Genomic DNA, 22079 nt, shown 5'->3' with positions numbered 1-22079 from the left:
GTGTGTGTATAGTGCGTGTGTGTATAGTGTGTGCGTGTGTGTATAGTGCGTGTGTGTATAGTGTGTGCGTGTGTGTATAGTGCGTGTGTATATATATAGTGTGTGTGTGTATATATATAGTGTGTGTGTGTGTATATATATAGTGTGTGTGTGTGTATATATATAGTGTGTGTGTATAATGTGTGTGTGTGTGTATATATATAGTGTGCGTGTGTATATAGTGTGCGTGTGTGTGTATGTATATAGTGTGTGTGTGTGTATATATATAGTGTGTGTGTGTGTGTGTGTGTATATATATATATAGTGTGTGTGTGTGTGTATATATATATATATATAGTGTGTGTGTGTGTGACAGACTAGCCAGAAGGCAGAGATTCTGGAGTATGACCTGAGACACCAATGGAGAATTAAAGATCAGAAGTTGAAAAGCATTAAATTTTGTTCACTGGTGTAGCCTTTCACGATTTAGGAAACTACTGAAAGTGGAGAACTCACATGTAGAGTCCCACATAATATATCAGGGAAGTCACTGAAGGGGAAAGCAAGTCAAGTCAGTTTGCAAATGTGAAATGTGAATGGCTCTAAATTTGCTAAGGGACAAGTGGCCAGTACTCTACACTGACTCACAGATGGTAGCAAACATGCTGTGTGGTTGGGTGCAGCAGTGGAAGTGGAGAATTTGGCAGCAGAGAGATAAACTCATCCAAGTGTCTGTTTGTTGTAGCTCGATACCAGTGTTTTCTGCTCAGGCAGCGATGGCTGGCCACAGTGCAGCAGCATAGATGAGTGTCCAGTGTCCGGGCAGAAAATATTGATGTCAAGCTACGATATACTGATGCTCACATACCCACCACTGAGGAACATCAGGATAATGAGCAAGTGGACCAGGCTTTAAAAACTGATGTGTCTCTAGTGGAGCTGGACTGGGAACATAAGAGTGAGCTGTCTGTAGCTTGATGGGCCCATGAAACATCAGAATTTGTCAGATCCTTCTTGTCATTGTCGTATCTCTGGGTGTGATACTTATGCTACACTTGTAGGGCAACAAAGGTAGGGAAGGGTCTGGACAGTAAGTCGTATGAGGGGCTGATGAATTCAGCTGGTTTGTTCAACTTTAAGGAGGCTGAGGGGTGACCTCATTGCAGCCTATAGCTTCTCCCAAGGGGGAGCAAAGGGGCAGAAGCTTATTTGCTCTCTCTACTGAACACTGATGGGACCCAAGGGAACAGCATCAGGGGATGCTGCATCAGGGGGAGTTCAGGTTGGATATCAATAAAAAGTTCTTCACCAGAAGGTGGTTGGGCAGTGGAACAGCCTCCTCAGGGATGTGGTCATGGCACCAAACCTGACTGAGTTCGGGAAGCATTCAGATTATGCTCTTAGGCTATGGTTTAATTTTTAGGTAGGCCTCTGTGGAGCCTGGAGTTGGACTTGATGTTCCTTCGGGGTGCCTTCCAACTCAGGATGTTCTATGGTTCTATGATTCTGTGTTCTCAGAAATCTCTGTGATTGCCTTTAAACCTGGAAGTGTTCAGGTATAAAAATATATACTTTTATATACAATAGAAACAATATATGCAAAATGTACAGTGCAGCATATATATGTGGTTGCTTGAATATATGTATAAATATATATTTTATGAATAGACACACAATCTAGTACTGATACATACGTACATAGGTTGCTCTGAAATTAATGCTTACTATTTATTTCCTTGGAAACTACAGCAGATACAAAGGACAGAATAACACTATTCGATAGAGCAAGTTCTCAGCAACCAAATACTATTTTTCAGCACAATCACTACCATTATCTATGCATACTCACCAGTGATAAGCAAGAGTCTGCACTGCACTTGTAGAAGTCTGCACTAGGGGAGATGACTGTTGCTTCACCACTGATGAAGCACGCCATCCACTGCCTCCTCACTGTGGTCACATCTCCTGCTTGGTTGCCATAAGCATTCAGCAAGTGTCAATGAATGTCAATGGCTGCAATTTTTCTGCATGAAGGAAATTGATGACACACCTTTATTTCATCAGCGCTTCCGTATCAGACACCATTCTGTCAGATTGCCCCTCTGCTGCCATTTGTCACACATCAACAACATAGAATGGACTATTGGTGGGAAGGTTCATCCATCTGCCTCTGATATCATGGGCCAACATAATAAAATAGGACGCGTTACTTTCAGAGCAGCCTTCATATATAGGTGAATACACTTATATACAAAAAAAAATATATATATATATATATAAATTAAATAAGTAGAAATAAAAATAGGTATTAAATGGATAAAACATTATTTACTTCTCTTTCCTCTTCTCTTTCCTCTTCTCTTTCCTCTTCTCTTTCCTCTTCCCTTTCCTCTTCCCTTTCCTCTTCCATTGACTTCAAAACTGAAAGAGCGTCCTCTGAAGCCTCATTTGGTGTAGTTGTGGTGGAAGTGGTTCAGGGGCACTACAGGGATGCACCTGGGCACAGGGCTAGAAGGAAACCACCGTCTTCCTGCCTACACATGATGTGACGTGGGCTGCGGTTTATAAACCTGCCGTGTCTGTCAGGCGCTGGCTCCCAACATATCACGGGTAAAAATGGCCCCTGGATGACACACCAAGAGCCAAGATGCACCTGAGTCTCTGGGCTGCAGTTTTGCTGCCAGGACAGGACCTGTCCCAGCCCCCATTCCTGCCAGGAACCCTCAGTGGGGGTCTCCAGGGAGGGACAGGCAAGCCAGCACTCCCAGGACTGGTCTCTGGCCCTGACCAAGAGCCTTTTCCATTTGCTGCTCCCATCAATAGCAAGGCAGGGGCTATCCCTTCCCATCTCGATGCAGTCCTGGTGCAGTCCTATATATGCCTATATATGCCTATATATGGCTTCTACAGCACAGGGGTATTTGGACTGTCACATCTTGTGCTGTTGAACTTTCCTACTCAGGAGATGCGCAGTTCCTGCAGGGTGCAACAGTGACAGACCCATCTTCCCCACAGCCAGAGCAGGTTCCATGTTGATGCCCACCAGAACAATGTGACACCCACAGCGGCCTCAATCCCTCATCATATATGGTCATAAACAGCACTGGCAGAGTTCATTGGAGAGCTGGGTTGCGTCAGAAAGGAGATTACTGCCGATAATGTCTAAAAAGGTGTCTGCTGCTTCAATTGGCTGCTGCTGCAATCTGGGCAAGTATTTGTAGATATATATTGCTCTCCAGTTGTTACTGTCCCCAGGAGTCCCCAGGAACTATAGCAGGGTGTGGAGCACAGAAAGGCTGTGCCAGACGACAAGAGACTTGGGATGGGGACAGAGGGACTCCTGCCACCTTGGGTGCTGTGGCTGCTCCTCTTTGTGCAGCCATGCAAAGGTAGGTTCTCATTCCCTTGTCCCACAGTCCAGGGCAAGCAGGCACCAATGGGGTCACTGGGGTCTCTCTGGGAAGAGTCTTCTCAGGGTCAGACAACAGAAAAAAGGGCTCCAACCTCAGGGCCTGTGAGTGCGACTGAGCAGGGCGGAACCCAAATCCATGGTGTGGGGCTCAGCACTCTCCTGATGAGTCTTATGTTAGTGTTTGAAGGAGTTGCAGAGGTGAGGCTGGCAAATGGCAGTGTGCACTGTGTTGGGAGAGTGGAGGTGAAATACAACAATGAGTGGGGGACCGTGTGTGACGACTCGTGGGACATGAATGATGCCGCAGTGGTTTGCAAGCAGTTGGACTGCGGGTCTGCTATAGAAGCTCCTCACTACGGACACTTTGGGCCAGGATCTGGCCCCATTTGGATGGATGACGTTGCATGTAATGGCTCTGAGTCTGCACTGTCTGGTTGCACACATTCAGGATGGAAAAAACATAACTGTGTTCACAGTGAGGATGCCGGAGTTACATGTTCAGGTAAGGGACAAGCCTATTCTCCACTTCTGTGGCCAGTTCAGGTGAATTAATGACCAGATGCCAGAGAATCACTTGTGGTGATGAGCGGAGGTTGTCAATTGCTGGTCCCTGGGAAGGCCCACTGGGAGTCCTCATGTGCGGGCATCCTGCCTGGTCCCGAGGTGGCTCAACCGATCGTTGGTTGGTGCCTGGGGCAAGGAGATGAATCCCCTGCATCCATGTCATAGTGTCTGTTGGTTCCCATCTGTCTCCTCCTGACCACCCAGGGCAATGAGAGCAATTAAAGTGGCCACATATGTGCCTGAGAAATGTATGAGTTGGTTGGGAACTTTTGGATTGTGCTCTGACAGGCATAAATCTCTTGGCCAAGGCAAAGGAGCTGCTTGGAGGTGAGCTCTCTGACCACTCTCTTACCATCTTCCTGGCCATTGGATGGGGACACGTGCAACCAGCAGTGCATTCTGGCCCTGGATGAGGAGCCTTCCCCAGGCAGGCAGTGGAGCAGGGGCTGGTGCAGATGCTGACTGCAGGAACAACAAACCATGGTTTGGACACTTGTGGCATCCCATCCAATGGCAGTGCCACAACAGCCCAAGGCATCTGGGAATAGGGAACTTTTCTGGCAGCTCCAAGGGGTTCCTTTGCCTTGCCAGAGCCTGGCAGAGCAGAGCAGGCTGAAATATCTGCAGCTTCTGAGCCCATTACCCACATGCTGTTGTTACTGCAGTGCTGGGGGCTGGGATCAGGCAGAACAGGGGCTCCAGGATGGGAGAAGTTTGCCTGAGCAGTGCCTGTTGTTGTGGGCTTTGGAGAGAAAGAAGTCCACAGGTGCTGGGCTAGATTCTAAGAAGCATTAGGGACTCCCTGATGTGTTTGTGCCCTCAGCACCCACCAAGAGGTGCTGGGATGGCTGTGGGGCTCTGCATGTAGCTGATTTGGAGATGAGGTGGGAAATGCCAATGAGATCACAAGTGTCTTTGCTTGCTCCAGGACCTATTCGGCTTGTTGGAGGAGACAATGACTGCTCAGGTCATGTGGAGATCCATGATGGAAAACAGTGGAAATCTGTATGTGATTCACACTTCGGTCCCAAAGCTGCCGATGTTGTCTGCAGGGATTTGCTGTGTGGCAAAGCCCTGCTGTTACCCAGAGCAACTCCTTTAGATGAAGAAGTCAGTCCCATCTGTGACAGAGATCTGCAGTATGTGATGAATGCATCTGTCCTCACCTCCTGTCTCAAGGAATCCTCCATCAACCAGTCCTGCACTCATACAAATGGCACTCACGTCACCTGCACAAGTGAGGACTCAGGATGGGGTTGAACATGGGGTTGTGCTGGGAACAGGGGAGCAAGGGATGGGGCGGTGCTGGGTGTGAGAAGTGAATGAATGTGGTGGTCTTGTCACACTGAAGTAGTGCAGAAGGAAAAGGGCACAATGTGCCTTCAAAAGCTAGAGCACAAACCCTCCTCTTCTGTTCCCAGAGTACACAGGGTTCAGGCTGGTGAACAGCAGCACGGTGTGTGCAGGCAGGGTGGAGGTCCAGGTGATGGGGACCTGGGGCACCCTCTGTGCCTCTCGTTGGGATCTCTCGGACGCCCACGTTCTCTGTCATCACCTTGGCTGTGGGTTTGCGGAGACCGTTCCTAAAGGAGGGCATTTTGGGAGAGGAACCGGCCCTGTCTGGAGTGACTCGTTCCACTGTGAGGGGAGTGAAGCCCACCTGGCTCAGTGCCCAGTGACCGTCCTGGGGGCCTCTCTGTGCTCTCATGAGAACGATGCCGCTGTCATTTGCTCAGGTGCGTGCTGGAAAAATCTGTGGTAACTCCATTTGTGCAATACAGTCATCCAAAGCTGGGGACCTCACAGCAGCATTAGGCTGAAGTTCTCCCTGGAGAAACCCTACGGGGTACCAGGCTCCCTGATGCATTTCTGGAGAATCTCTGCTCTCCGCAGGCCTCGCTCGCCCCATGTCCCTGCAGCTGGTGGACGGAGGGAGTCAGTGTGATGGGCGTGTGGAGATCTTCCAGCACAACACATGGGGCAGGGTCCTGGATGACCAGTGGGACCTGGAGGAAGCCAGAGTGGTGTGCCGGCAGCTGCGCTGTGGAGAGGCGGAGGCAGCCTATATCCCTCTGAGAGCCCAGCGAGGGACGGGCCCCGTGGGGCTGCGTGGGGTGCGGTGTGCAGGGCACGAGGCCAGCCTGAGTCTCTGCAACACCTCCCTGCCAGAGGCCACGGGCATCATGGAGGACGTGGGGGCCGTGTGCCAGGGTGAGCTGCACTGCACATCGCTCGGACACAGCAGCAGACAGGCAGGCAGCCTCTGATGGCTGGAGCTTCTTCCCACTGCAGGGAGCCGAAGGGTCCGACTGGTGGATGGGGCCGGGCGCTGTGCAGGGAGAGTGGAGATCTACTACCAGGGCCAATGGGGCACGGTCTGCGATGACGCCTGGGACATGGCTGACGCTGATGTCGTTTGCCGCCAGCTGAGCTGCGGGTGGGCTGTGGAGGCGGCCAACTCCGCTCGGTTTGGGGAGGGCTCCGGGCAGATCTGGCTGGATGGTGTAAACTGCTCTGGGACTGAAGCTGCTCTCTGGGACTGTCACGTCCAGGAGTGGGGACAGCATGACTGCGGGCACAAGGAGGACGCGGGAGTCATCTGCTCAGGTCTGTGCTGGGAGCTGCTGACCTTTGGGTGAGGGGATGGGCAGAGGGGTGAGCTAAGCATGGACGATGCCACCAATGGGCCTCTGCCTGAGCCTGTCCTGAGGATGTCTGCATGCAGATCTACTGTTTGCCCCTGTGAGGGTATCTGGGGAGCAGATTCTGACAGTGAGTGGGGAGGGCGGGGATGCAGGGACACACATCTGGGACCTCTCCATCCTCAGGTGTGAAGGGGACTTGCTAGCCATGCTTCTGAGAGTGGAGGAAGCCCAAGAGTGCAGAGGAACCTCTGCTTCCCAGAGCTGGACTAGCCTGTTTGTCCTGGGTTTTTCTTCCTCACAGAGTTCATGGCCCTGAGGCTGGAGAACAATGATGGCTGCTCTGGGCGCCTGCAGGTTTTCTATAACGGAAAGTGGGGCAGTGTTTGTTCCAACTCGATGACTCCTCACACAGTGCCATTGGTGTGTAAGCAGCTGGGCTGTGGGGACAGTGGGACCCTGGAAATGAGCTCGCGCTACGATAAGCTTTCTGGCACTGCATGGCTGGATCATATCGAGTGTGGGAAGAGCAATAGCTCCTTCTGGCAGTGTCCTTCTGCACCCTGGGACCCACAGTCATGTGATGATCTGCGAGACGAGACCAACATCACCTGCAGTGGTAACTATGAGCCACATGGGCACCAGTGCCACCCCAGCTCCTGCTACCTGGCCTGGCACAGAGAAAGAGCCTGGAGGGGCTTTTTCTGCCCATGTCAAACTCTTCTGCTGCTGGTGGCAAATAGGCCGCTTCAGCTGTCAGAGCCACACTTGCTCACCAGCAATGCCCAGGGGAAGTAGAGGCAACTCCAGGGGAGGTCTCAGAAGAGACTAGACAGGATATAAGGAGCCTCTCCTCCTGCTGCTCTGTGATCCAGACACTCTGTGAGGATGAGTATTCTGGTCCCTTTGCGGTGCCACGTGTGTCCTTTCAGTGACTGAGATTCAGCCGCTGCCATGACCACAGTGAGGTGCAAGACAAGGCTAGTTCTGCTCTCTTCTGCACAACCCCCAGCCCCTTCACTACAACACTTCTTTCTTCAGGGAAACAGCCAGGAAGGCCTCTGGTTGCAGCATGTCCCAACTCCACCAGTTGCACAGGTAAGAACAACTTCTCCACATGGCTTCTAGCCTTGCAAGACTGTCCCGACTGTGCTGGTGCCACGTGGGAAGTTTCTGCATCTGCAGACAGGGAGAAGATTCGTGCTGTGGGAGGCAAGGACAGATGCTCAGGCAGAGTGGAGGTCTGGCACCACGGCTCCTGGGGGACAGTGTGTGATGACTCATGGGACATGCAGGACGCTGAGGTGGTGTGCCAGCAGCTGGGCTGTGGCCCTGCAGTGTCTGCCTTGACTGAGGCTGCATTTGGGGAGGGTACAGGACCCATCTGGCTGGAGCAAGTGGAGTGCAAAGGAACGGAGTTGTCTCTGCAGGACTGCTGGGCCCGGCCTGGAGACAGTGGTGTCTGCCGGCATAAAGAAGATGTTGGAGTGCATTGCTTAGGTGAGTGATGGAGCTGGGCCTTCTTACTCAGGTCCTGCCCACAGTCCTGAGTGGAGCCCTGGAAACCCTGCCCAGCCCTGCAGGAGGGCAATTCAGGTGGCACTTGTTGGAAACAGGTGCCAGGGGATTCCTTATTACTATACACACCCCGCCTCAGCCCTGCTCTTCTTTGCAGCTTCACCCAGGATGACAGCATTCCCCCCAAAAGCAGGTAAGGCGTCCAGCCTTGGGGCTGGCTCTTCACTGAGCCACACTGTGACCCACAGCCAGGGGAAGGAATCTCTTTATCAGGGTGTGAAATGCCCAGGTGCAAGGCTGTTAGGGATGGGGAGGGGCTGTAATGTACCCAGGAGGATGGGAGCTGCTGCATCACCCAGCCCCTGGCCCCCAACCCCCGCTGCCTTGCATGATTGGGATAAGGGCTGGGATGGGATGTCCTGCCCCTTTTCTCTCCTAACCCTGGTGCATCCATTGCCATGTTCCTTCCCCTGCAGACTATCCGATTGGCAGAGGGAGAGTCTTCGTGCCTGTTGTCATCTGCATTATCCTGGGGGCTCTTCTCTGCCTGCTCCTGGCCCTCCTGGCTGGGTGGATGCAAAGTGCAAAGGCTCAGTGCAGAGGTAGGTCCTGTCCCAGTAAATCTGAGGGAGATGCCTCTTGATAGGGCTGGCGGTGATGCTGGAAGGAGCATAGGAGCATGGGTAAAGTGGGGGGATAGGACCATGTACTGCTTCCTGTTCCACACCACTCCACAGACAGCCTGGACATTGGGCCCCAGCAGCGAGGGGTGGAGAGAGCCCAGAAGCAGAGGGAGTTAATGCTGGGGCAAGGGAAGAAATGGCAAAGCAACACTGGTAGGGATGGGAGTGAGAGGAGACAGCCAATGATGTTCCACTATGGCAGCAGTGGAGGGGGTTCTGGGGCAGAGAAGGTGCCAGGAGGAACACGGGGTGCAGTCCATCACTCTGTTGTAACCTTCTGTGTTGTGTTGGGCACAGCCATGAAATGGACCTGAGGAGCAGAGAGAGGGCAGCTCCAGGGGTCAGCAGTGGAATCTGACACAGGGGCCAAAGAAGCATGAAGGTTGTCTCTGACAAGTCGGTGTGAGGCTGATGCTGTCTCACACCAGGTCATTGCTCTCAAAGGGGATGTGACAATGGTGCCCAAACAGCCAGCCCTGGGCTGATCCCAGGAGTAGGGCATGGGGAGAAAAGCAGAGTCCCATCCCTCTCTACCCATCTCCAGGACAGACCTGCCTTTGTCCTCAGGCTCCAGGAGAACTGAGGAGCCCTTCCCCGAGGCTGTGTATGAGGAGATCAGATACAGCCCTCCATGGGAGAAGGAGACAGTGTTTTATCACTCAGGTGAGCACAGGCTCTTTGAGGGCACATCTGCATGGACCTTTCCCTTGTCCCTGGCCCAGGGCTGGCTCCAACACCAGTCCCTGCCAACACCAGTCTTTCAGCCCCACCACCTGCACGTTCTCCATCTTGCATTTCATGAGATGTTACTTCTCACTGTCACCAGATCCCTTCTCCTTGTAGACGTTGCTATCCTGCCCAGAGGTGATCCAGAAGATGGCTATGATGATGCCAAGGAGGTTTCTGAACCTGAGAATAATCCTGTCTCTGGGCAGGATCACTGTGAGGTGCCCAGGACACGAGAGGAGGGAGAGAAGCCCAGGAATGCAGTCAGAGGTAAGAGGGAAATGAAATGCAGCACTGCTAGTTACCATGTACCATTCTTTATCTTAGGTGAATTGCTGCAGTACCAAAAGCCCAGTCTCTCATGATGGTGAACCTGCCCCAGGGAGATTTCCTTGGAGGAAATGGGTCTTGGACAAAGGGCTCATGGCCAGTGAGAAAAAGGAAGGATTGTGATGGGTAGCCCCAAAGGGGTATCCTATGGAACAAACCACAGTGCTTGTCTTACTGCTTGCAGGGGTAAGTCTGCACTCCCAGAGAAGTACTGGAGCCTCTAGAGTGGATGGAGATACCTTGTCCTTGTTCCTGAGGAGCACGGGCTATGATGATGTTGAAGAGGTGTCTCTGGCACATCCCCGTGGGGATACAAGCACTGTGACATTACAGTAGGGCACGAAAGGATCCCTGAGCCCCAGGCAAGAAGAACCCATCTCTGTCATGAACTCGAGTGCAGTTGCAAGGGAAGAGAAGTTGGTGCTGCTTAGAGAGCTGTAAAGTCCCTTTTCCCTGGACAGCAGTAGTGGGGCTACTTGTGTTTATATCCCCTGTTTTTATATCATGTGTCCGTATTTGTTCTTATTAAAACCTCTTGAAAGTTCTGATCCAGAGCTGGTGCTTCACTGCCCATGTGTCAGTTGGATCTCTGGGGCTGATCAAGAGAAGCAGAGCACAAAGACACAGTGATGGAGAAGGGGTGATTTTTGGAGACAGTGGTATTGGGATCAAGATGTGGGGCTAAGAGCATGTGGTGCATGGGGAGTATTCCTGCTCACAGAGACCTTTCCATCACTCCTACCTGAAGAGGGGATGAGGCAGCTGTCTCCAGCACTTCCTCCCACAGCAACATCGCCCTGTGTCCTGCTGTGAGACCCTCCACTCACAGGGTAACCCTACGGAGCTCTGAGAGGAGCCAGCACTCATGAACCTCTCTGCCTCTGAGACTGGAGCTCCACTACTTTTGGCCCCAGCCTTGAGTCTGCCCTTCAGCCCAGTCCCAGACCCACTCCTCCCTGTGCAGATGCAGGACTGGAGCCTGGCCCGAAATTAGTTTCCTGTGCTCATGGTGCTCAAGTACTCATCACAAGGAGTCTCACTCCAGAAAATTTGCTCTTCTATGGGCTTTCTGCAGCCAGACGCTGTCTCTCATTTGGTGCTGGGCAGCAGCGCAGAGGGCCGGGATCTCAACATGATGCCCCTCAGATGGGTACTGGTTTGCTGCAGGAGCAACCACAGGCCACTGATCTTCTCCCAACAGCCATTCTGTCCTATGTGAGGCTGGAGAACAAGGATAAAAGACAGCCTGGAGATGCACAACACTACTCTTTCAAAAAAAAAGAAGAAAAAAAAATCATAGGTTGAGATAAGGAGGAGTTTAATGAAAGGTGAAAACAAACAACAATGAAATAAGCAAAGTCCATGTGGAAGCAAAACAAGGCTCTCTTATTCTTCTTTGTGCCCCTTGTAAAGTCCAGTTCCAGTTGGTTTTCCTGACCCCATCCCAACACAGCCTAGCAGCATCCCTATACTCCTCCCAGATTACTTGTCCCTGCTTCCACCACATGTGCATTTTTTCCTTGTTCCCTGTTTGACCAGCAGGTCCCAGTTTGGCCGTGCTGGTATCTTGCTTTCCTTTCCTGACTTTCTATACTTGGGTATGGAGAGCTCTTGTGCCCTAAGGAAAGCTTCCTTAAAGACCTGCCAGCTCTGTTCTGCCCCTTGTCCTTTAGGTCAGATTCCCAGGGGATTTTGTTGACCAATTCTCTGAAGAGCTGGAATTTGGCTTTCCTAAAACTAAGCTTTCTGTTTTTACTTTGTCCCATATCCCTCAGAAGTATGAACTCCTCCATCTCGTGGTCATGACAGCCCAGGCAGCCTCCAATGCTGATGCCACCAATCAGTTCACTCACATTGGTGTGCAACAGGTCCAGCATTGCATCCCCCTGTTGGGGCTGTCTATTACCTGGCTCAAGAAGTTATCCTTGATGCATTCCAAGGAGCCTTCTGAACTGCCTACAGCTTACTGTGCTACTTCTCCAGCAGATGAGTTATTGAGGTCCCCCAGCAGGGGCACCCCATCTGCAGCCATCAGGCCAGGTGTCAAGTGAACTGCCCTGTGGTCAAGAAAAATTCTTGCCTCTCAGCCATGTATTTCTCAGATGGACTTTTCTGGCCAGGTATCACGCCCTGTCACTGAAGGGACAAAGGAAAACACCATCTGTATGCCTGCTCTATCTACTAACCGTCTCAGTCCTCTGAAGTTATTGCTTGCCCTAAAGCTTCTCAGCAATTTCATCACTGCCAGCCTGAACTATCAGTAAAAAATAATAATCAGAGGGGCAAACCAGGTCAGGAGGTTTTCTGGTCCCCAACTCAGGGCAGACAGTGCGTAATAGGAAGGATTCCTTATCCCTATTCTCCATCTTGCTGAACACAGTGACCCAAAGGGACGTTGGCACCAGGTTCCTTTCCAATGCAGCTGGCACATCTCCTCAGTGACTGCCACACCATCCAGCAACAGCGTCTTTATGAGGATCTTCTGGGAGACAGTATTCAAGTCCTGCACTGTTTTTGGCTGGTAAGCAGTTAGTTCTACATAAAAGCCACTATCAAGCTATCTGACGGGTTGGTGACAAAAATATTGAGCACACTGAGGTTTTAGCTACTGCTGACCAGTGCTACCACAATATCAAGGTCTTCTCTGTTTTTCCATTGCTTTCCTAGCAAGGAGGCTCAGGGTGAGCAACAGTTTTGGAGGGGACACAGCCAGGACAGTTACTTCAAACTGACTAAAGGGATATTCCCTACTATATGATGATGTATTCAGCAATCAAATCTTGGAATAAGAAGGAGGAAGGGGAGAAGTCAGGCGTTAAGGTGTTTGTCTTCAGAAATAACCTTTATATGTGATGAATCCCTTCTTTCCAAGAGACAGCTATAAATCTGCCTGCTGGTGCAAAGTAGTGAATATCCTTATGTTGTTTTGCTTCTGCGTGCAGCTTTTCCTATGATGGGATACTGCCTTTATGCAGCCTCCATTTCTAAGAGGATCCCAGCTCCACGCACTGCTTGTGTTGGCCTGGTCCTCATCTCAGGATGCTGAGAGCAAACCCAGAAGAAACCTGGGGTCCTGGAGCTTCCAGGGAAATCTCCTGCATCTGTATGCAGCACAGGGATTTTCTTTTTCTGTGCCAGCTTGCTACTGCCTGTGATGTATGCTGGGGGAAGGTGATGAGGAAACGAACATACAGCCAGGATCCACTTGTAACACCGTTAGCCATTTATTAACTCATCAGTTGACATGAATTCCACCTCTGATACCACACCCTTGCTCAAAGAAGCCTAGGAGACTGTGCCCTAACACCAATCACCTCAGTGCTTTCTGCTTCAGTTTCCCCTTTTTCCAAATGGGAATGATGCTGATGATTTGACCTGTGCAGCTCTGGGAAGCCAGATGCCACCAGCTGGGGGACGGAAGGGAAAGAAAACTGAGCGAAGCACTCCTTCCCATCTTCAGGACAACAGATGCTCCCCCTCTCAGCACAGCCTCCTAAGCAGAGAACACTTCAAAGGCTAGTTCAGGATGAACTGTGGACTGTATAGTCCATCACAGTGCTGGGCACAGGGAAAGCCCCACCACATCCTACACTCCTGCTGCAGCCAGCCAGCCTTGGGGTGCAGGACAACACAAGAAGAAGATTAAATCAGCCTTGTTCTACCCAGAATGAGAGACAGTCTGTCTAGATGTATGATACGACACAGCTCGACAGCTTTCTCTCTGAAGATCATCAGACTGATTCGAAAAGGCACTTTACTGCATATCCCTTGAAGGTAGATACACTTGGCAAGAGCCTTTAAAAGTGGATTCTTAGAAGAGAGTCAACAGAAAGCTGATTTTCTGTGGCACCACAGCAGCACTCTCCTCCCTGGCAAAGGCAGTTGAGATCAGCACTGAGATGCTGTGCAGGAAGTCTCCCTGCACCCCCATGCAGCATATGACACCTAAGGCAAGTCAGAGCCATGGCATGAGTTCAATCAGACAGTGCTGTCTTTGGAGTCTTCCCCATCCCAGCCAAGGGTCCGGATTGCAGGTGCTCAGCAAGAGGGCTGTTGGGATGCAGCCGAGAGAAACGTCCAAGTGTCCAGATGGGGAAGACATTGCGGTAGGCAGTGTAACTGATGGCACATGATTTGTTGAACACCCCAGCAATGTTCTCCTGATAGAGACAGACAGCAGGGTGATGTGAGTGGCAGGAAACAATAGTGTGTCCAGGACACAGTGCTGAGCTCATTACTTTCCTGAAGTCCTCCATCAAAAAACACACATGGCTTTTGATCACATCATTACAAGGGCTACATGATGCCCAGGATATATGCATCACTGGGGAACAAACTGGAGAGATCAGAGGTGATCCACATACCTGAGGCCAGTCACCATTGGGCAGCTGCTTATCAATCAACAGTTTGATGCCTCTTTCCAGCACACCAGTGTCGGGGTACCTGCAAAGCACAAAGGAGATATAATCACTTTTGTCATCTAGACTGTCTGCATACCTACTTTAGGAGCTCAATCACCTCCAGTCTGCCTCAGGCTTAACTAAGGCATGTTGAGTACTTTGGGAAGGCCCCTTACAATTCCACGGTACCACGCATTTCAAATACAGCAAAATTACTCTAGGCTGGCGGCCTGCAATTGTGATCCAAAACTTTGCTTTGCTCTGGTTCCCCCTCTCCTATAATCAGCAGCTTCACTGGCTGGACCACAGCTGGAGTAACAGTGGAATAACCAAAAAAACATGATTGGGTGCATGGCTCACACTAGCAGGACCCAGAGCCTATGCCAACCTTTCCACACAACCCAGCTGGTCTCTCTCATCTCACCAGACACTAAAAGAAATGTGAAGTCAGAAGTGGTGAAGGCTGCTCCTACCTGACAGCCATGAGCCCCAGCAGGGCCCAACATGTGTTGTGGATCTGCGAGGAGGAACTCTGCACATACGTGCGCTGCTCACACGACTCAAAGTCCTCTCCCCATCCGCCATCTGTCATCTGCTTGGAGAGCAGGAACTGGCAGGCTCGGGCCACTTCTCTGCATGCCACCCTGCAGGGACAGGCAGAGAATCAGACAGGGTTAAGTACCAATGAGAGCTAGCTAGTTTGCAGTTTTCCAGCTGAAACAGAAGCTGTGTTCTACCCTTGCTCATGGCAAGGGTTGCTGCAAGAGCTGAGTGCTCTGGTCATATCATAAGTATCAGATTTGGAAGGAGCAGTAGCTGAGGCAGAAGAGCCCAGGGCTCCACCCAGACCCATCTCAGAGTCCCATCCCTGCCCCAGAGCTAGAGGTGGAGGAACCACCTGGCCGTTACTTACCCATCACGGTACACATGCTGCATACTGGCAAATGCTTCCAGACCAAACCAGGTTCCATATGTGAAGCAAACTCCCCAGCTCCTAGGTGAGAGGGAAAATCAGTGCAAGGACCAGGGCAGAGGCAGGCTCTGACACTGCTGTATGCGAAGTAAGAATAGACACAGGCAGAGCAACAGCTTGTCTGCCCCATGGCCTTACTTTGCCCAGCACTACCAGCACGTGCTCCCAGATTGCTTAGACAGGAGGAGTTGGATCCACCCCAACCCCTAAAGATCAGCTACCTACATGCTGTTCTCACACACACTACCAGCCATGAAAGATGCTTGTGATCCCTCTCATGATGTGGTAGTCAGGGGAGATATGGGCAGCTGTGAGCACTGCTTACCCTTCCCATGACCCATCATCTCGTTGCTTCTTGCGACAGAAGTCCAGGCCCTTCTGCAGAGTCTCTCTGGTCAGAAGAAAAACACTCAATCCAATAGCAGCTCAAACTCAGTGGCTGCTTCATTAGTAGTATTCATTATTACCTCTGAGGATTTTAAGGGTCACATGATTAGAGGGCTCAATTAGCAAGAGAAGGCAGACAGATGATCCCATTCAAAATTTGAGAGTCAAATCATGCTCTATTTGGTTACTTTTCTGCCATGTGCCAGCATACAACCAGGGGCTGCAAGATCAAGGCAATCGCTAAGTCATCAGGCATGCTCATTCTCTACTGATTTTCCCCAGCTTAATCCCAAACAGATGCCCCGTGGGATTAGGCTCTAGGATCCTGGGGGAGTGCTCTGGTTTGTATATGTCACCAACATCCCACAGCAAACATGCCAGTGGTGATTCCAGGGGCTGCTCCATGCCATTGCAGAGGCCCAAGCAAGACAGGGCTCAGCAGGTACTGTGCCAGCAAAAGACACAGCAGCCAGCATGGACCACCATTTTCATCCCTACCTAACTCTCTTTTCACTGCTTTACCTGATCTCTGGGGCTCTGTGCTCTGGATACACATTTTGAAAGTGTCTCAGTGCCTGCATGACAGCTGATGTGCATTCCACATAGGTGTAGTCAATCATGATGTCACCTGTCAGCAGGAGAAGGATATTAGCGAAAGAGACCCTCTCCTGGGCAGCCAAATGAGCCACACGCTGCCTATCTCTCCCCAGGACCCACAGCACATGCAGGCCACAGAGGGTCCTCAGGCAAGACCTGCCCCTTCACAGTGGGTAGGGCAAGCAAGCCCACACAGCTCCTCTTACCAAACACTTCAGAGGGGTTCAGCAGCTCCAGCAAGTGGCCTCCTCTCTTGGTTTCATATGTGGCAAAGCCTCCATCTGAGTTTCTCATGCTCAGTAACTGCCCAAACAAGCAGAGAGAGAGGATGGGGCTGGCTCACAGACAGTACCACTCCAGTCTGGCCCCAAGCAAGTTGTAGGGACAAAGTCAGATCCACATAGGTTGGTAAATTAACCATGTTCTTAACCACACTGACAGTTAGATCTTCAATCCAGATCATCACATCACATCACATGGCTTTACAAAGACTTAGCAATACCACATCTAGCCACTCATCAGGCTTTCGCTTCTCTTATTTTAGCTCTTTTTGCCTGTCTGCACTTCCCTCAATCCTAATCTTTGCAACACTTACCACATTCACAGCATCAAAGAGGCGCTCAGCTGCGACAGGGTTGGCTATGAAGGGACACTTCTCCTGCAGCAGCATAATCGACTTCAGTCCCTCTGCTGTGCAGTCTGCCACAATCCAGCCGCAGTCCCGTGTGCTGAAGGGAAAGCCACCCTAGGGAGGCAAAGAATGACTCAGCACCATCCTCTGGACTTTCTCTGTTCTTGCACAGGGGAAGGTAGAGTCTTTCATGCCCCCAGACCCCTCTGCCCAAATCTCAGCTCTGTGTATGCACCCACTGGAGTCCAGCTCCAGCCATCGCACCTTGTTCATATGACGGTAATATTTCTGGTAGTCAGGTGGGTTCTCTGGGATCTACAGAAGACAAGAAACAAGGACAGATTGAAGCTGCCCAGCTGAAAGGTCATGGTTTTAAACAATCACAGATGCAGAGCTCTTTGCGACTGCTCACCATCTGTCCTTCACTGAGGGAGGCAGACAGGGAAAGAGGTCAGCTCTGAAGCAGGGAATGCTGAAGAAAAATCACGTTTCAGCCTTGCACCAGCATGTGTTGATAAAGCCCCTTCTCAAGAGTTTCCTGACAGGGAGCCATCTGCTTTCAAGGGCCTCACTGACAGCATCAAGACTAAGATGTACAATTGCATCTACACCAAGCTGCTAGACAGCAAGATCCGAGCTGTGCAGTCACTGGGGAAGGAGGCTGGGTGCTTCAAATGCATGGCACCAGCAAGGAGAAGGGGAAAAGAAGTCTGAGCTCTCAGTTTTCCAGCCTCTCTCAGCCGAAGGCAGCCAATTTAAACATCCCACAGGACCTCAGAGCAGGACCTGGGGCTGGCCAAGGTCCTGGATAAGCTGCAAAGATGACTCCCAGCAAAAGCACACAGAAAACAGACAGCTGTCCCCAGGACATTGCTAGTCCAGCCCTGCAGGGAAGCTCTTCATACAACAACACAGGTATCTCACAAGGCTCTCAGAAGAAGCCAAGATTGCATAACCAGCATTGCAGAGACAACACCAACCAACTCAGCTTACCTGGGTGAACCTAAGAAACTCATGGGCATTCTGAAGGCAGGACATGAACTCAGGTATCTTCTGGGCTTCTGCCTAGAAACAGAGATGCACAGTCAGCAAGGAGTTCTGGCCGCAAAATATGTCCCTTGGGAAGAAGAGGATATACTAGGACTTTGCTGACCTCACCTGCTCCTTGTATAGCCCTTCCTGTAGGTTCACATTCATCCTTCGCTTACTACTTTCATTACAAACCTCTTAATGAGAGCTATGTGCTGTTGCTCGCATCACTGCGAGAGATATTTGCATGGCCACGTGAGGGGCTTATTCGAGTAGTCACATTACCCTCCAAAACACATGCCCACCAAAACTCTTTCTGCCTTTATGCTGGAGATCAGTCCTGCATGCTGTTCCTGACAAACAGGAATGCTCTGGGGCCAAGCAGAGCAAGGAGCAAGAAACAGAGTTTTACCACAAGACTGCAGCAACAAAGAAATCTAATCCAGCCCATTCCGCTGGCATTGTGACCTGCTTCAAAAGCAGCTGGCAAAGAAGGGCTGTGCTATTGTACTGGACAGCCTGCCTACCACAGCTGAGGGGCTTTCTGCAGAGAGTGTCTCCCTGATGCAGCTGTATCACGCGATGCCATAATCAGTGCAGCAGAGGCACAAGGGAATGTGCAGTAAAACCCCCTCGTATTTGAGGATGCACCATGATGCTGTCTTTTGTCAAGGCACTGTGCAAACTTGAGGGGTATCTTACCTCCAGGAAGGCCTGGATGGCAAAGGCAGTGTCCCAGAGCTGGGATCCATTTGTACCCTGAAAGAGGGAAAGTGAATGGTGAAGGTCAAGTTGCCACTGACACCTGTGGGGACTCCAGGACAGTATACTCCTCCCGCATTAGCCCCTCTGTTCCCTCCATCCTGCATCTTGGCTTTATGTCCCTCAGCACCACAGCTGCTGTGCTGGCACTGAGGGGTGGAATGCAGAAGCTCACAAACAGCAGAGGGACAGGAAATGAGAAAGCTTCCTTAGCCTGCTGTGTGCACAGCAAGAACAGGAGAGATCAACAGTTATGAGCAACGGGACACAACAGCCACAAGATTAGCTCAGTCTGCAGGCATTATCAGAACCTCAGCATGCCAGGATCTCTCTTGGTCTCTCTGGCATCCAACAGCGTCTCACCTGCATCTTCATGCCATCAAGGCCCAGCCTGTGGGAAGAGAGAACACAGTGCTGCAGCGCAGGCAGAGCAAGAGCAGCATGAAGGGGGCTAGGAGCCACAGCGTGCCAGCATCACAGGGATCAGAACCCCATGCCATGACTGGTGGATCACACACATCATTACCAGAGATAGTCGGGGATCCTGGAAACATGCTCCTTAAAAGCTGGTGAATTCTCCCCCTCCACAAACCAGCGAACCAACATGTTGATGGTCTTGGAAATCTGCCAAGAGCATCACTGTCATTGCTCTGGGTATAGCACCTTCCAGCCCCAGACACATACGTTCCTACCACCCAGCACACATCCATCTAAAGATCCTGGGCTTCACTCTGACAACTCCATCTGTGGCATCGCTCTAAGTATAGCTGAGACAGCTCAGCAAGTGCCACAAGATTACTTCAAGGCTTATCTTCACATCATGTCCCTGAACCACAAGGAGAGGTACCCCTTACTAGGACTACAGCTGTCCCCATACTCTCCGCCTCTCCTGTGTCCTGTTAGCACTAAAGTCTTCAGCATTATGAACAGCAGGAGTTGTGCTTGAGCAAGACCCAGAGGTTATGGTTACACACCACAACTGCAAAGGGTTGTGGAATCCTGTGCTAGTTCTTAAAGAGCCAAGGGCAAGAATTTGACAGGATCAGTATCAAGTGGCCTACCGGACCAATGCTGATACACTTGGTGAATCTGTCATCAGCTTTGATGTGGTCATACAGCTCCATGATGGCTCGCTGCCGCAGATAGGTGCTATGGTGGGCTTCATACACATTCATGACAGCTGGAAAATAAAGTGACACACAGTGAAATATTCACACCATACGGCTACATCCAATTGCTGTGGCTGACTGCACCACTGTTCACATGATGACCGAACAAGGAAAGAATGGGAACTGCTGTGCTTCAAGCTGGCCTGAAGACTAGGGCACAAGGCCCTGCTGCTGTAATGAAACTCAAGGCCCAGGGATCACACAGCCAGTATCTCCTTTCCATCTCCAAGGCATTGTCAGTAGCTAACAGCAGACCTTGAAGGGCTCTCATGGTACAGGACACCTTCAGTTCCACCACCAGCCCACTAAAGAGGAGTCCCAAGGCAAAGGCCCTTCCATCTCATCCAGCACCACGCTCACCATAGGCGATTCCCAGTAGCCAGCTATGTGGGGTGTAGACATCACAGGCAGCCACGTTGTTCCTCTGGGCTGGCCAGTCAATGCTGGCATAGTCCTGCACATACAGCTCCTGGCAAAAGACAATACAGGTGATCAGCCTGGCAAGCTAGGAACAAACACCCAGAGGTAGCTTGCTGCATGAGGTCCACTGCCTGGACTGCTTTGTCCATGCAGGCATGAGAGATGTTGCTTCATGAGCCAGAGGCTGGCCCCAGTGACACAGCAGGCACAGCAGGCAGCCAAGGAGCCAAGTGTTTTCATTGAGGAGCCCCTGCAGGGCCAGCTCCTCACCTGCTGCAAGCTCCGGATGAGTTCATCCTCTTCTGCTGACAGACGCTTGGCATAACAGTAGCTCATGGGGAGGTAGACCTGGCGGCAGTGGCACCAGAGCCTGGACGGATGGGCTGGGAACCATGTAGGAAGCAGCCTATTTGCAATGGAGAAGGTGCTCCTGTGAGCAACAGGAAGGGCCAAGGGAGACACATAAGGGTGCTGTGCTAGCAGGATGCGAGAGGCCCCTGTGCCAGGCCTTCTGCTGCTGGTACAGCTGCAGAAAATATGGGAACACCCACACAGATTGGCTCTGCTCCCACTCTTCAAGGATGAGCCCTTCCCGCTAGCACCAGCAGATACTGCTCCTGGCCCAACTCAGGCAGAGAACACCCCAGGTTCAGAGAGGAGGGATAGCCAGTTCAAGGGCCCCTCTCTTCTCCACATTACTTTGAAGGTGGAGTTGCAGACTGACAGCTGAATGTATCCCATGACAAAGCTCCAGCAGTCCTTGGTACTGTGAAGCCCCTGACCTTCCCATAGAAAATTACATACGCTTTTCCTCTCTGACACCCAGTGACCACTAAGGACCCTCTGAGCAACCACAGAGGATTACAGCTGGCAGCCTTATACACTGTAAGCTCTGTGCTGTTAGGCTCAGTTCTGCTTGGTCACAAGAGCAAAGGACCCCGTGGATAAAAGCAACAGGGCTGAGCTCTTGCATATCCCCTTGGTGCAGCATTTGGTGCTGCATGCCCATCGGCTTCTCCTGCTGCCAGCCTCCCAGCAGACGGCAGCCTGAACAGCCCCTGCTCTGGGCCACGGCTGGAGTCAGCCCAGCACATACAGCTTGGGCAGCTGTGGGCTGAGACAAGGGCAGGATTGATGACATCCCTGCACCCACACCATGTACCACATCTCTGGGAGTAGCGTGTTCATCCCCTCCCAGCTGTAGACGTTGAGGACAGCCAGCCAAAACTTCCCCCAAGATGGGATTCCCACAGCACCTCCTGCAGAGACAGATCAGGGCTTTCAGTGATGCAGCAGTGCCCGCCCCCTTCTTTCCGCCACATCCCCGTGTTCAGGAGCATGCTGCACAGACACATGCCTGCAAAAAAAGGCAGGCAGCAGAAAACAGAGCATCCTTCCCCATCGCTGGGTGAAGACCTCGATACCACTCAGAGCAAGCAGCTCCTCTGCTATCCACTGCCCGAGCAGCCGGGCACAGCCGCGCTGACCTTTGCTGTGCAGGTTGACGCGGGCCCTCACGATGTCGGGGTCATCTGGGCCAAGCCCCAGGATCCTCAGGGCTACATAGTTGAGAGCCGTGCCAAACACCGTCGATTTATCTTCCACGTGCCTGCCACACACACACACATAGCACAGCATCAGACACGGCCGAAGCACAGGGCTGAAGCAGAACGGCTGCGAGAGAGACCCTAATGCTGCCATTCCGGAGTGTCCCCCTGCTACTCACAGACCCCAGCCGCCGTCCGGGAGCTGCACGGAACGCAGGTAACGCACCATCTCTCTGCGGAAGCCGTCGGGCAGCGGGATGCGGGCGGTGTGACAGACGATGAGGAGCCCTGCGGGAACAGGAGCGACGGT

The 22079-nt window shown here is 51.7% G+C and overlaps 2 protein-coding genes across 3 annotated transcripts; one reads left to right on the top strand and one right to left on the bottom strand.

Annotated features, from left to right (window-relative positions):
* The first annotated feature begins 2347 nt into the window (after positions 1-2347).
* Positions 2348-10128, top strand: LOC100544815 (scavenger receptor cysteine-rich type 1 protein M130-like). Of its 2 annotated transcripts, XR_794047.3 has the most exons (13): positions 2348-3893; positions 4884-5192; positions 5377-5691; positions 5849-6166; positions 6248-6562; positions 6902-7216; positions 7639-7695; positions 7783-8097; positions 8273-8308; positions 8592-8717; positions 9366-9461; positions 9642-9954; positions 10039-10128. XR_794047.3 is itself a non-coding variant. In XM_019616821.2 (12 exons), exons 1-12 carry the CDS (start codon positions 3302-3304, stop codon positions 9887-9889), a joined length of 3042 nt encoding a protein of 1013 aa, XP_019472366.1. In that variant the 5' UTR covers positions 2348-3301; the 3' UTR covers positions 9890-10121. The 2 variants fall into 2 exon arrangements, 1 of the variants encoding a protein (XP_019472366.1); XM_019616821.2 differs by having other exon boundaries at positions 9642-10121.
* A 2926-nt stretch (positions 10129-13054) lies between these two features.
* LSS (lanosterol synthase) lies at positions 13055-22073 on the bottom strand. Its single transcript, XM_031554071.1, has 19 exons — positions 21949-22073; positions 21710-21831; positions 21385-21481; positions 20493-20652; positions 20163-20271; positions 19695-19813; positions 19160-19257; positions 18997-19024; positions 18574-18630; positions 17836-17907; positions 17107-17157; positions 16807-16956; positions 16418-16514; positions 16137-16242; positions 15553-15618; positions 15168-15248; positions 14728-14898; positions 14219-14297; positions 13055-14014 (listed from the first exon to the last, which is right to left on the bottom strand). The coding sequence occupies exons 1-19, from the start codon at positions 21996-21998 to the stop codon at positions 13829-13831; spliced, it is 1899 nt and encodes a 632-aa protein (XP_031409931.1). The 5' UTR covers positions 21999-22073; the 3' UTR covers positions 13055-13828.
* Between the last annotated feature and the right edge of the window lie 6 nt (positions 22074-22079).

Source organism: Meleagris gallopavo, chromosome 7 (assembly GCF_000146605.3).
Source record: "Meleagris gallopavo isolate NT-WF06-2002-E0010 breed Aviagen turkey brand Nicholas breeding stock chromosome 7, Turkey_5.1, whole genome shotgun sequence".
NCBI lineage: Eukaryota > Metazoa > Chordata > Aves > Galliformes > Phasianidae > Meleagris > Meleagris gallopavo.
This window is presented reverse-complemented; position numbering and strand designations above follow the sequence as displayed.